Source organism: Psammomys obesus, unplaced genomic scaffold, assembly GCF_907164565.1.
Source record: "Psammomys obesus unplaced genomic scaffold, mPsaObe1.curated_primary_1811, whole genome shotgun sequence".
Taxonomy (NCBI): Eukaryota; Metazoa; Chordata; class Mammalia; order Rodentia; family Muridae; genus Psammomys; species Psammomys obesus.
The window spans coordinates 1,088,369-1,102,671 of record NW_026592509.1 but is presented as its reverse complement, the minus strand read 5'-3'; the positions used below and the strand labels follow the sequence as shown (position 1 = coordinate 1,102,671).

At 48.6% G+C, this 14,303-nt stretch overlaps 1 protein-coding gene and 1 long non-coding RNA gene across 6 annotated transcripts in view; one reads left to right on the top strand and one right to left on the bottom strand.

Moving 5' to 3' along the window:
• Positions 1 to 10,416: 10,416 nt before the first annotated feature.
• Positions 10,417 to 14,303, bottom strand: part of LOC129681522 (uncharacterized) — a 6,677-nt gene continuing 2,790 nt past the window's right edge. For both annotated transcript variants that reach the window (XR_008720853.1, XR_008720852.1), the window contains exon 3: positions 10,417 to 13,437. This is a non-coding gene — a long non-coding RNA (uncharacterized LOC129681522). The remainder of the gene's footprint in view (positions 13,438 to 14,303) is intronic.
• Bcat2 (branched chain amino acid transaminase 2) overlaps positions 12,634 to 14,303 on the top strand; it is a 10,812-nt gene continuing 9,142 nt past the window's right edge. The window contains exon 1 of one of the 4 annotated variants that reach the window (XM_055613468.1): positions 12,634 to 12,695. In XM_055613468.1, coding sequence (XP_055469443.1) covers positions 12,672 to 12,695 — 24 coding nt within the window. In that variant the 5' untranslated portion in view covers positions 12,634 to 12,671. Of the gene's footprint in view, positions 12,696 to 12,844; positions 12,883 to 13,386; positions 13,456 to 14,303 lie in introns of those variants that run through there. The other 3 variants (XM_055613469.1, XM_055613471.1, XM_055613470.1) reach the window with 3 other exon arrangements.

Here is a 14,303-nt window from a genome sequence, read left to right as displayed (position 1 = left end):
CACACACACACACACACACACACACACACACACACACACACACACACCATGCCCAACACAAACATTTAGGAGAATCTGGTTCAGGCCAGAGTAAAGTGGAATAAGACAGACAGCTGGGCTAGGTAGTGAGAGACCAAAAGATTAAAAATGACTATATTAATGTTTAAGGCCTGAACTAGCTGGGTGAAGACATTTCCAGTAATGCCCTGCCTTCTTTTCCTGCCCATTAGAGATAAAGTTGCTAGGAAACTGGCCCATGCCCCTAGGGAGGGACGCCAGATCCTTAATGGTTTGGAGACCTTCTTATAGCCAATCAATTTAAAATGCAACATCCCTTTTGCCTTTTGCCGAATAGATGCTTGCCAGGCAGGAATCGCCCCTGCTTTGGGCACACTGGGAGGGACCGGAATCTTTAAATCACCCAACTAACCTGAGCATGGGGCTCTCGGCTCTCACCACTTTGGCGGTGGGGGGTGTGAGCCCAAGCTGCAGCTTGTAACTTGCAATAAAAAAAGCCTCATGTATTTACAGCAGAGTCTATTTATTCCTGGTCTTTTGGGGTTCTTGGACTGGGCACAACAGTGGCAAAATCCAGGGCTCTCTGCAGCTACTTTGAGCCACATAGGGAGATAGCCAGGGACAGTGTGACACACCCAGGAGAGGGTCAGGAGAGTGCAGCAAGGCAGGTCTGCACCTGGTACTGGGAAGAGAGTCACCAAGGAAGGTATCTGGGGCCCATGAGGGCCAGCCATTAAGGAGAGTGTGGAGGAAGTGAAGCTGAGTGAGGGTGGGGTGGGGGGAGGCTCCAAGCTCTGTTCCAGGGTGTGAGGAAGAATGTGACTTGAGGGGTTGCAGAGAGCAGAAAATGTCCCTCACAGTGGGGGGAAGATTTCAGAGTCCTCTGAACTGCTCACCTTTATGGATTTTGGCCTCCTGGGATCCAGGCACACTAAGTCACTAGCCCTTTGAGAGGGAAGAAGGGCCCCCATGGGCCCTTGTCTAGGGAGGGTCTCTCGATAGAAGTGATATTGCAATATCAGCGACAGGACCTGAGGGCCGTCCCCAGAGACCTCTCATTCCTAGCCAAGCTGAGACCACTGTGTGAGCTGTCTGGCTTTCTCAGGATGGAGCAGCGTCCAGGCTGCATATGAAGACAGCTTGGAGGAGGGGAGGAGGCTATATTTGGGGGATGGAGTAGTGATGCGGTGAACCAGAGAAGGGACCTTTTTGGTTCCTGTTCTAGGAGCCGCCTGGGTCACTAGTTTGTGCTCAGTCAAGTTTAGTGGTAAGAACAGGCTGTGCCTTCCTGGCTCCAGTGTCCAGAGCAATGGAGAACAGATGAGCTTTTCAAGGTCACAGTGAAAGAGCACACCTGTTGGGGAGGGGCTCTAAAGAGCTGCACAAGGTGGTGAAAGGTGAGCCAGGTCTCCTGAGGCTTCCTCAGTCACATGACCAGAGTACAATGAAGACATACCATCTCCCTCTGTGGAGTGAAACATTTTCTCCTAGATGTGCCAGCCAGGCAGGGTTCTGCATGCTGCCTCGGTTTTCCCAGCTTGAGGAGGGCTGGAGACTGAATAGCAGATGAAAACTCAGAGAAGAAAAGAGACTCGAGACAGACAGACACACATAGCTCTATGAAAGACATAGAACTCCCTCCCAGAGGCGTGGACAAGTCACTGCACTGCCCGTGCCCACTGCAGTCCACTGAGAACATGGGCACTGGTTGCCATCCTATGCCTCAAGATGCTGGTGGTGAGAAACTAAAGAATTAAAAATTAGTTTTTTTGGGTGATTGCATTAAAGTTTAAAGCACAAGCCTGAACGAAGGCCAGACAGGTAGACATGTCCAGCCACCTGCAGGGGAAGAACCAGCCTTACTGCATTCTCTTCCTGCCCACTAGAGATACAGTTGCTGTATCTGTATGCAGCATGCTGTACAGATACAGAAAACTGGCCCAGAAAGACCCTCTGCCCTAGGACGGCCAAACTAGGGAAGCCAGACCATTAATGGTTTGAGGGCCTTCCTATAGCCAATCAATTCAAAATGCAGCATCCCCTTTTGTTTCAACCAACAGACACTTGCCAGGCAGGAATCCCCCTGCTTTGGGCACGTTGGGAGGGACCAGACTCTTTAAATCAACCACTGCTCTGGCGGTGAAGGTGTAAGCCTGAGCTATAGCTTGTAAATAAAAAGATCCTTATGTGTTTTGCAATGGACTCAACTCCTGGTGGTCTTTTGGGGTCTCTCGAATCTGGCACAACAGTAGGCTAACCAGGACCAGGATCAGAGAACTGACCTATCCGTCTCCATAGCTTGCCCTCCCCTACCTGGGGAAGAGTAGAGGAATCATCATCAACTCTCCAGCCTGGCTGGAGCCATCGGCCAGTCCCAGGCAGTTAACCTACATGGCCACCAAGGAAGGTCAGCTCTTCTCCCTGTAGTGTCCTTTTGTAAATGTTACAGGTCAGAGGGGGATAGCTTCCCCAAAGTGTTACAGCTCAAGTGGGAATGAGACCCCCAAAAGAGCACCAGGAGTCAAGTCCATTGTAAAACACACGAGGATCTTTATTTGCAGCAAGGCACTGGTATACAATTGAGAGCAGGCCCGAGCTCAGGATGGGGAGTGATTTCATAGCCCCAGTCCTTCCCAGCATGCCCAAAGCAGGGGAATTCCAGCCTGGCAAGTGTCTATTGGTTGAAACACAAAAGGGGATTTTGCATTTTAAACTGATTGGCTGTGGGAAGGCGCCAAAACCATTAATGGGTTTGGTTTCCTAGCAACTGTATCTTTAACACTCACATTGGGAGGCTTACAACTCTAACTTCAGCTCCAAGGCATCTGATAATCTCCTGTGGCCTCTGAGAGCATTTGCACATCCATGCCCATATGTCAAGAAGCAGCCTGATTGTGGGTCTTGAGACTGGGAGGATGGATCAGTGTGAGGGAAAATCACTTCACACATGAGGCAGGTACAAGCTAATGATAACTCATTTCAAGAGACTGTTCTCAGGAGGCTGGCTCTCTGGTGTCTGCTCATTTTTTTCTCCTTCTTCCTCTTAGAGCAGAGAGTCAATCCCAGTCTTTTATCGTTAAATCATTTCCTTATACATTTTTTTTTCTACGTGAGCAAAACCCTTTTTGTCTTTCCCTAAAATATTTGCTTTTCCCCAAAATTCACAGATGAGAATAATCAGAATATAGCAAGCTGTACAATACATACATGGTACAGCGATTGTACCCAAGAACTCACAGAACAGAATGTAGCAAGCTCTTCTCTGCATACACGGTACAGTGATTACATTGCAAGCTAGCAAACATATTTAATCATTACTCAGTGTTTTCTTAGACAAACCTCCACATCATAGGTCATCTGGGCGAAATTTTTCGGTCACAATAAGTGGCACAAGAGCAAAGAGGTGCTAAACATACTCGACTATTCCTGACTCAACTATTCCTAATTCTAGGCTGCTGTTTGCAGATGAACAAGTTCTTTCTGTGCTCTTTCTAATCATCTTTTGTAACAGGAGTGATCTTTCAAAGGGTCTCCAGCCCCTTCCTCATAAACCACACAAAGCTCCTGTAATCTGATCCTGTCCCAAGGAGTCATGTCCATGTGACCAAGTCTTTCTAGAAAAGGAAGCTAGTATGACTTCAGTAGCTTCTCTGGGCTCTAATTCCTTTCTGACTGCAGCAGTCTAGGGGCTGAGTGTGGAAACTCAAACAATTCCTGAGATTGTTTGATATCCATGAGCTGACTAAAGTTTTTCAGGGAACAATTTGCACAAAAGGCTTCTATGAATTCATCTTCTTATTCAGATAATTCAGAGTTTACTGCCTTTACAGAGTTTAATGCTTCCTCCATATTGGGTGTTTCTGAGCCATTTCCTTCTCCCCCAGTTCCCCTAGAAATCTTACCGGTTACATTGGATAGGGTTGAATAAGAGGAAAAAGATGGAGTCACAGCAAGAAACAGGCAGACATATAGGAAAAGGCAAAGCCATTTGTGGACTGGTAATCCAGAGATGTTTTCTTCAAGGTAACGGTGCTCCAGCAGCCAGAACTGTGTCAAGCAGCTGCTTCCGCAACCCTGTTGACACTGACACCCGTATACATATAGGCACACACATATATACATTAAAAAAACAGTATTTTTCCAGGTGTGGTGGTACATACCTGTAATCCTAGCACTCAAGGAGGCAGAAGCAGGTGGATCTCTGAGTTAGAGGCCAGCCTGGTCTACAAAGTGAGGCCAAGGCTACACAGATAAACCCTGTCTCTAAAAACCAAAATAATAATAATTTATTTTTTTAAATATGTATTTATTTATACACGAGTGCATGTCTATGTGACAGAAGGGGGCGTCAGACCACATTATACATGGTTGTGAGCCACCATGTGGTTGCTGGGAATTGAACTCAGGACCTCTGAGAGAAGACAGTGTTCTTAACCACTGAGCCATCTCTCCAGCTCTTTACTCTTAAATAACCCATTGAGCACATCCCCTGGAGAAAAATGATTATCTTAGCCCTGTTATGCCATGATCACAGGACTCTCAGAGACCACCAGAAGACGACTCCATGCAAGAGCAAGAGAGCTTTATTATGAGAGCGATTGAACTTGAGACCCAAGTCTCACTGACGCAGCAGTAGAGAAGTGGGGGCCCGAGCCCTGAGTGAACAGCATTTTTAAAGGGAAAAACCACAAGCAGGGGGTTTCCATGACAGGGAGCAGGGGTTCATGCCTTAATGTTACAGGATTGGGTAAGAGTCAGAGGCGAGATGACCTTCTAGCTGAAGTTTAACTTACAATGGTTATTCTTCTAAACTACATCTGGAAAGTTGGGTAGAATTTTCCCAACAGATTCTCATTGATTGTTGCCAGGGAGATTGGCTCTATTTTCTATCAAGTATTTATTCTGTGATATTTCCTGGAGGCTGTTGCTAGGAGAGTTAACTTTGTTTTCTGCCAAGTGCACATTCTGTGATATTTTCTGGTACCTGAGTTCAGTTCCCGGTCAAGATAGCTCCTCATTTCAAAATGGAGTCACCCAGGCTAACTTAAACTCTTCAATCCCCAGCAGCCATCAATTGCCAAAATATTCTTCAGTAAATGGTGGCGCCTTGTGAGCCCCTCCCCATCTGCACTGGGATGTTCGTTGGTTCACCTTGTGTGTTTCTCCTGCAAGTAACAAAGCTGCAGTTAGCTCCTGAAAGCAAGGCCTGTGTCATTACCAGAAGATAGCATTTCATAGGACTTCTCTCTTCCCTCCAGATCTTATTCATTCTGCCCTCTCTTCCATGTTGTCTCCTGAGCCATAGCTCGGGATATACTATACAGATTGCTCATCAAGGGCTCGGCCCTCAACAACCACTAATCCTCAGCACTTTAGTCAGTTACTAGTGTTTGCATCAACTGTAGCACAGTGCAAAAAGAAGCTTCTCACTGGGCTCAGTGCTGCTCACCTTAATCCCGGAACTCAGGAAGCAGAGGTAGGCAGATCTCTGTGAGTTGGAGGCAAGCTGGTATGCACAGTGAGACCCTGTCTCAAACATCAACCATACCAACAGAAGAGGAAGAGGAAGAAAGAGCTTCTTTGTCTGAGGCTGAACCCTGATAGGTTCCCTCCCAGGGCCTGTGACCTAGGAGCTGTGAACTTTTGACCAGATTTCTAGTACTAGGCTTAAATTCCCTCCTGTAGCACTAGCCTCAAATTGAGTGGACAGCAGTTAGCTGTGGCCATGACATTAATGCCACTATTGTACCAGTGGGGATATCATGCCTGTCAGGTCCGTACTATAGCACACAAGGCCCACTTCTAGGCAGTCTGCTGACTTTTCTCTTCCAATGACCTGCATAACATTTTCTGGAACCGTGACGGTTAATTTCTCTGTGTCCTGCAACCAAAGTGTGTTCTATCTTCAGCACTAAAGACATTAAAAAATACTAAGTAGTTGTGTTTATTTTAAGTGAATGAGTGTTTTGCCTGCGTGTGTGTATATACACTGGGTACCTTTAAGCTTCATGCTGAGTGCAGAAGAGAGAATCTGGTCCCCTGGAACTGGGCCATCATGTGGTGCTGGGAATGGAATCTGGTCCCCTTGAAGAGCACCCAGTTCTCTAACTGCTGAGCCATCCCTCCAGCACTGATTTGTAAAGTTCATTCTTATTTATTTAATTAGTCTTAGTCTCCACGTATCTCTGTGTGCATGTGCATGCCACAACACACATATGTAGGTCCAGGGACAACTTAGAGGAGTCAAGGTGTGGGTCCCAGGGATTAAACAGGGGCTGTCAGGCTGGCAGCAAGCCCCTGAAATGCTGAGCTGTCTTGCAAGGCCCTTCTAGATTTTCTGAGGATGGGAGGGATGCCCTCCTCAGAGGCTCAACCCTTTCTAATCTCTGCCTCTGCAGGGGCCAGTGACAGCCATAGCGAAAGCTTTGGTTTTGGATGAGAGCCCGTATGGTGTCCGTGTCCACCGGTGAGCTGATCAAAGTGGACAGAGAGCCTCAGGGCAGCTGGGGATGCCAGGACAGAATCAGCACACATGTCTGTTGTAAGTAGCGATTGATATTCACTATTGATCTATCAATCTTCTGGCAAAGCTGTTGTTAATCCTAAAGAGCTGTATACCCAAATCACCACACAGACACTGGGATTTATTTAATTAACCTAGAGCACAATGCTGGGCGATAGTTGTTCCATCCTAAACTTCCAAGCCCTCATAGTTTCTACCATTCAGATTTCCCACATTACACTTGCTTTTTGTGATATATTAGGTCCAGTCCATCTTGCCACATCATTCCAAGACCTTTCCTTCTGCCTCTGTTCTCCCAGCTCTCTCCTGCCCTTCTCTCCCAGTCTTTCCTGTTTCCTTTCCCTTGTTCAACATTGTGGCTAGTTGCTTTATTTTGGCATGTTTACACAAAGTTGAGACAGGTGATGCTTAGAATAAATATTACAATGCAATGTCGGGATTGAAACCAGAGAGTCGGGGAGAGAAATGAGCACTTGAATGAACAAAGGTAAAGTGTGTACATTCCAAAAGAACATTATACCAACATGTGTCTTTCAGTTTTTCTTTCCCTCACCTAGCTCCTCCCCAGGAAATATCTGGACCCCACTGTGAGAAGAGCTGCAGCCTCAACTTCAGACCTCAGTGCCATTGTCCTAGAAGGTACCTTGGCCCATACAAAAAGGGGTTGAGAGGGATGGAGGGAGCTAAGGAGGGGGGTTGGTTGGGTTGGGCTTTCTTTCCTCTCCTTCCTCTCTGTCTCTGTGGCCCCCTCCTCTTCTCGGCTTCATATAATCTAGGCTGGCTTGGACCTTGCTATGTAGCTGGGGATATCCTTGAACTTCTGGTTTTTCTGTTTCCATTTTCTAAATGCTGGAATTACAGGCATGTACCACCATATTATCTCTCTCTCTCTCTCTCTCTCTCTCTGTGTGTGTGTGTGTGTGTGTGTGTATTTGAGTGACCTTTGTCTCACTTTCTAACCCAGGCTTTGAACTCGAGGCAAACTTCTTGCCTAGGCTGCATATTTGCTGAGAGGACAGGTGTGAGCCAACATGCCTAAGGGAGGCTGGTCTTCATTTTCTTCCTCCCTTCTCTCCCCAGCCCCATCTTTCCCATATGGGGTCAGGGCTACAGCCCTGTTCCTGGCCACTGAAGCCACCTTCTCCACAGGGCTTGAGCAGAACTAGGGTATGGTTACAAAGCTAGCGGAAGCAGCCTCATGGAGGTCCCCACTCTCCCACCATAATTTCTAATGTCCTACCCATTCCTCTCCCTTCCTTCCTCTTCTGTGGTGCTGGAGTTAACCCTAAGACCTGCTGTGTGCTAGGCTGGGGCTTTACCACCGAATCACACTGTGATTCATCCCCCAGTGCCTCACTGCGGGATTCTAGGCAGGGCCTTTACCACTGAACTGTCAGGCCCCAAAGAAGCTCAGGATAATTGGCTAACTGCTGGCAGCTAGCTACCTATGACTTTTCTCTGCTTTTCTCACCTCCGTTCTTAACATTTAAAATTAAAGTTTTTTTTTTCTGTGCCCACTCTAACTCCCAAATAATGAGATGGAGAGCTATTGTTAGGCTAGGTTGCCTAGCAACTTCTGATGTCATCACCAGCCCCTAGGAGGTGCAAGCCAGGCATGCTCCAGATGTAAGGCCAGCCCTTCACTGCTCCTTCTCTCTCTGACTTTCTTCCCAGGGGCTCTCTACCCATGCCCTTTCTCTTCTCCTATGCTCTCCCATGCCTTTATGTCTCTTTCCCACTCTGCCCTTAAATAAAGCTCTTTGTATCAGACCTGTTGAGCAGTGTATAATTTATACAGTATTACACACATTTATTAATAAGCTAGAGCACTATGGCTGGGCAGATATTGACCTATTCTAAGCCATCTGTACTGTCCTGGCTACTTCCCAGCCCTGTGCTCCATGCTTCTAGCCATCTGGTTTTGCCCTGACTACTCCTGCTCCATTTGTGTCCTCATGTCCTGGCAACCGTCTTCTTCTATTTCTCCACCCCCCCACTCTCCTGAGACCCCCAGACTGGGAATGGAAGCCCTGCCTACTGTCTCCTCTGACTGGTCATTGGCTCTTCAGCTTCTTTATTAACCAATCAGAGATAACTGGGGAGTAATTTTTACACAGCATTGAGACAGGAGGTTCCTCAATAGTAATGACAATACCACTGTTAGCATTTAGCTCACTACTGGTTCAGTAACTAACAACCTAATTATACAGAGACACACCTTAACAGCAATGTGACTGAAGGTCACCTCTACACTTGACCCTCTCTAGCCCAGGTTCTTCCCTTCCCTTCCCTTCCCTCCCCTTCCCTTCCCTTCCCTTCCCTTCCCTTCCCTTCCCTTCCCTTCCCTTCCCTTCCCCAGCTTCTGATTCCTAGAAAACCCTGCCATTTTGGACATTTTGGTCCTTGGTTTCTCTGTTGGTCCACTTGCCCTCTCTCCTCTTCTCTCTCTCTTCTTTTCACTCACCTCTGCCCTCCCTTCCCCTTTCCTCTTATGGCCCAGTTCAGTCTGTACTCCTCCAGATGCCTCTGGCTGTACTCTCCCTTAGAGCTACAAACAAAAATCTTCTCTTCAACTATATCTTGGAATGGTCATGGCATCATTTCATTCAAGAACCACAATTCTAGTCAAGTGTTTTATTACTGAATCACACCTCCAGCACCTCACTGGGAGATTCTAGGCGGGTGCTCTACTACTGAGCCACAGGTGCCTCTTACTAGGGAATTCTAAGCAAGGGAGTCTACCATTGAGCTACTACTTGCCCCTGTCTTATCTAGCATTTCCTACCCCAAATTCCAGCCTGTACTCCCCATGTGCCTCCCTGTTAGTTATTATTTAAAGAAATATGAGGCTGGGTCAACTGAGCTTCTCTGCAAGAGGTTTATTGAGTGGGTATGGAGGGAGTGGGGGAAATAGGACATGGTGAGAAGAGAAAGGGAAAGGGGGTGCCCCAAGAGAGAGAGGGAGAGAGAGAAAGAGGAGAGTAAGAGAGAGAGAGAGAGAGAAAGCAAGAGGAGAGTAAGAGAGACAGAGAGAGAGAGAGAAAGAATAAGAATGAGAGAGACCACGTGTCGGGATTGGCCTTTAAGGGGCAAGGTAACCCCACCTTTCCAGGTGTGGCCACCTGGCTGGTGACACATGATGACTTCATAAGTTGCCAGGTAACCCAGGAGCAGGTTGTGTTCTAAAATCCTAACACTCCCAGCTTCAGCCCCAACAGCTTAGGCTCTGCCCACTTACATTCACCCTGCACTCATAAAAACAACTTGCAGCTGGGCAGTGGTGGCGCACACCCTTAATCCCAGCACTTGGAAGGCAGAGGCAAGCAGCTCTCCTTGAGTTCGAGGCCAGCCTGCCTTCTGTAGTGTCTGTCTGCACCATTATTAGCTATGTGCTTCTGGGGAAACGACCCAGGCAAAGAGACACAAATTAGACGAAACGGCCAGTAAAGCAGATTCATGGAGACAGAAAGGGACTGAGAACAGGTCAGGGAGGAGTTAGTTCACGGGCACAGGGTTTGGGTTCTAACAGGACAAGGCAGTTATAGTGGGTTGGTTGGACCTCAGTGGAACCCCACCCCTAGGGAACTGCACGCTTAAAAAATGACCCAGAAAACCAGACCTGGTGGAACATGCCTGCACGCTCAGCAGTTGGTCAAGAAAGCAAGAGCGTTGCTGAGAGTTCAAGGGCTGAAAAGTGAGACCCGCCGGGCAGTGGTGGCTCGCGCCTTTAATCCTAGCATTTGGGAGGCAGAGGCAGATGGATCTCTGTGAGTTCAAGGCCTGCCTGGTCTACACAGAGTGCCAGGGATACACACAGAGAAACCCTATCTTGAAACCCTGTCTTGAAAAACAAATGGCAATTAAATAAAACGACCTGCACCTAGAAAGGAAACATTTATTTCCTGTTCTTTACACGTCTGTGCACACTAGCATTGCCTTTCCCAGCTACCGTTAGGCCACGCGCGGTCCTGACTCCAAAGAACTACATCTCCCAGAGGCCTTGCAGCTGGTGAGCGTTAACTCCTGTCGCTAGGGCGAAGAGTTCCGCTTCACCTGGCTGCTAATTAAATGGCCTGCTGGGGAGAATAAATTAAGCGGTAATTGGCAAATAATGAAGGAGGCGCAAAAGTGCCTGCTTTTATTCTTCGTCCTCCTGGGAGGAGAGTTTTGCTCTTTGCCAGTGCGATAGTGAGGCGGCGGACAGAAGATTCCTGAGCGCTGAGGCGGCGTGGAGTTGACACACTTGGGTCAGAGGGAGGAGGCTGGCACTTGGATTGCTTGGTGTAGGGCTGGAGGACACTGGGGGAGGAAGTTCGCTGGGGGAGGGGCGGGAGCCCTGGACACTGCCCAGGTTGGGCGCGGGGTGCAGCAGCTTCCCCGCACCCTAGGTAAAGGGGTGGAACTGCAAGGCTGCTGTGGATTGGCCAAGGCAGAGGTGTGCGGTAGCCGCTGATTGGCCGCGGCGGGGGCGTTTGCTGCTGCGGCGCCGCCCGACAGTTTTTGGCCGCCGTAGGGGAGGACGGCCGGTTTACCAGGCGAGAGCGGAAGATGGGGTGTGATGGAGACAAAGGCAATGTCTGTGGGGGAGAGCGTGTGATTTGGTTACTGTAGCCTTGGAAGCTTGAAGAACGTTGATCCAGTGTTGGGTCTGAGAGCAGTGGTGGCCAAAGGGTCTGAGAACATGTCCAGAATTACAGACACTGTGGTCTAACATTTCCCTTTCTCTCCCAGTATGTTTGTGCGTGCTTATCTCGGCATTATAAAGAACAAGTTAACTCACTGTGCAGAGTGAGGAGTCTTTTATCCCCCACCTATCATCCTGTTTCCCCAAATTCCTGTTCTTTTTGTTTCATTTCTTTGAGCCAAGAGTGTAGCTCTCTTACTTAGGATGCTTTCATATCTGCAGCAAATCTCCTGCCTCAGCCTTCAGAGGTCTGGGATTACAAGCGGGTGCCACCAGACCCAGCTTAAAGTGCACCTTCTCTGTACCCACTGACATTTACAGTGAAGGTTTCCTCTTAGAACGCTTTGCCCCACGGAGCACAGTTCCTTTGAAGATGCTTTGTGTGTGTGTGTGTGTGGTTATGTTGTTAGAAAATCTTTTTATAACCAGCTGTGGTGGCACACATCTTTTATCCCAGTACCCGGGAAGCAGATGATCTCCTGAGTTCAATGCCAGCCTGGTCTACAGAGCTAGTTTCAGGACAGCCAGTGCTACACAGAGAAACCCTGTCTCGAAAAAAAAAATAAATAAATAAAATAAATAAAAAATTTTTATGTGTACGTTTGTATTGCTTGCACATATATATATGGCCTGTGCATGGACAGTGGAATTCAGAAGAGGGCATAGGAGCCCTTGGAACTGGAGTGGCAGACAGTTGTGAGCTGCGGTGTGGGCACTAGGAACCGAACTCAATGCTCTGAAAGGGCAACCAGTGTTTTTAACTGTTGAGCCTTCTTTCCAACCCTTCATTTGTTTTGTTTTGAGAAAGGGTCTCACTATATAGCCATTGCTGGCCTGGAACTCATTTCGTAGGTCAGGATGGCTTTGCACTCACAGGAGATCCTCCTTTCTCCCAAATGCTGGGATTAAAGGCGGGTGTCACCATGCCCGGCAATATTTATCTATCTGTCTATCAGTCTATCTCCCTTCCTTCCTTTTTCTTTCTTTCTCTCTCTCTTCCTTTCTTCCTTTCTTTCTTTCTTTCTTTCTTTCTTTCTTTCTTTCTTTCTTTCTTTCTTTCTTTCTTTTTCGTTCTTTAGGTCTGGAGATCTTTTCTCAGTGGTTAGGACACTTCCTTAACATTCATGAGGCCATGGGTTCAGTCCTCAAGTACTCACAAGCAAAACAATAGCCAAGGTAAATGCCTGGCTGGGCCTGGGTGTGGCTGGGGAAGAGCAAGGCAGGGTGGAGGCCAGGAGGGAGAATGAATGACAGTTTTGGACAGTTCCAGCTCCTGTTCTTCACGGCAGAGCCTGGGTCCCTGAGGTCCAATCACTCAGAGCCGCCTGGCTGAAGTGAGGCCCGCAGAGAGCAGCCATCTGCGGGAGGGGGCGTGAGCAGGGCGGGGCCCGAATGTCTTTCACCAGGCCGCGCCCCAAGCGGGCACAGTTACCGGCCGCTCGGATCATGGCCGCAGCCGTACTAGGGCAGGTGGGTCCGTGGCCGCCCGGCGCTGGGGGCTCTGGGGAACCCGATAGGGGCACACTTCCGGACGGCCCTGGCGTCCAGCCTTTCCGGCTTGGCGTCATTCCTCTGTGCCTCGGGTTCCGCTGCTGGACACAGAGGCGGATGGGGCCCCTTGGAAAGGAGTACCGGGCTTTAACGGGCGGCAGAGTGGGTAGACATGAGTGGGGTGCGGGAGGTACCTCAACAGGGAGGTCGGAAGTGGGGAGCAGGGAGGAGGGCTGTAAAGGGAGGAGCACAGCGTGGAGTGGGTGCGGGGAAGTTGTGGCTGGGGCGTGCAGCCTGCACGTTTTCAGGTCCAGTCGTTCTTGGGTTCCTTTAGATAGGGGGCCCAGGATCTCTGGGACTTGACACAGGGTCTTGGCTGGGGAAGGGACTCAAGATCCTGAAACAAAAGGCATATATCTACGTGTGGAGTGTCCGAGTCGCTGTACCTGGTTTTGTAATCCCAGGCAAGCTTCAGTCTGTCAAAATTACCAAGATTTTTCCAGGCAAGAGCACTTCAGTCGGTGCTTACCGATGGTGTTAGCAGCAGCAGTTTTGGAGAATCTGTGATCTTTGTTTTTTCGAGGCAGGGTTTTGCTGCGTAGCCTTGGCTGTCCTGGAACTCGCTCTGCAGACCAGGCTACCCTCGAACTCAGAGAACTCTGTGCCTCTGTCCTGGGATTTCAGTCTTGCGCCATCACTGCGTAGCTTGAGAGTCTGTGATCTTAAGAGAACGTGATTTGTAAGTGAGGGTGCAAACAACCGCCATACCCTGGGGGAAACGCTTGTTAGGTCGCGCCGGACTCTGAAGCTCTTAGCCCAGGCTGGTGAACTCCTGAACTGACCTTTAAGTGTCCCAGTTCTTGAGTGACAAGACAGAAATGTTCTAGACATTGTCGTAGGATATGACCGGGACAGTGTAGACTCTGATAGTGCGGTGCCATACTGGACCAGTCCCCAACTCTAATGGGCTAGATCAGGGCTCTGAGGAAGACAGTTTTATCCTGTAATGGAGATGCTCTGAACAGGAGCCTGCTCAGATCTGTGGAAGCAAAGAGAAGATTGCCGGCTAGGGTTTTGGCAAGGATATCTTGCAGGGACCAAGCCTAGACTGACTTTGGGGTAGCTCTCGGGTCTGAGAGAAACAGCCAAGGACAGTCCTAGGCTGTAGAGGAGGAACAGGTGTTTACAGTGTGGCAGGAGACAGCCCATGGCTCTACAAGGGATGGTCCTGAGGTGACAGGTTGTAGTACAAAGAACACTGGACTTCTACAAGTCTGGAGAGTCTATTCTTTGATGAGGACAGCCTGGAATTTGATGAGATGGCATGGCGTAGGGACAATTGTTTGAGACAGGACAGCACTGCACTATGATAACTACTTTGCTGACCTGTGGTGGGAGAATGGAACTTTGACCAGACCATCCTGATAATTGATGGACACCTGGGCTGTATTGAAATTCAGCAGTTCAAGGCTATCTGGTACATGCAAGGATATCACACAGAACCATGCCCTGCACACTCCCACTAATTTCATTAATTTATTTCTTCTTCTTCTTCTTCTTCTTCTTCTTCTTCTTCTTCTTCTTCTT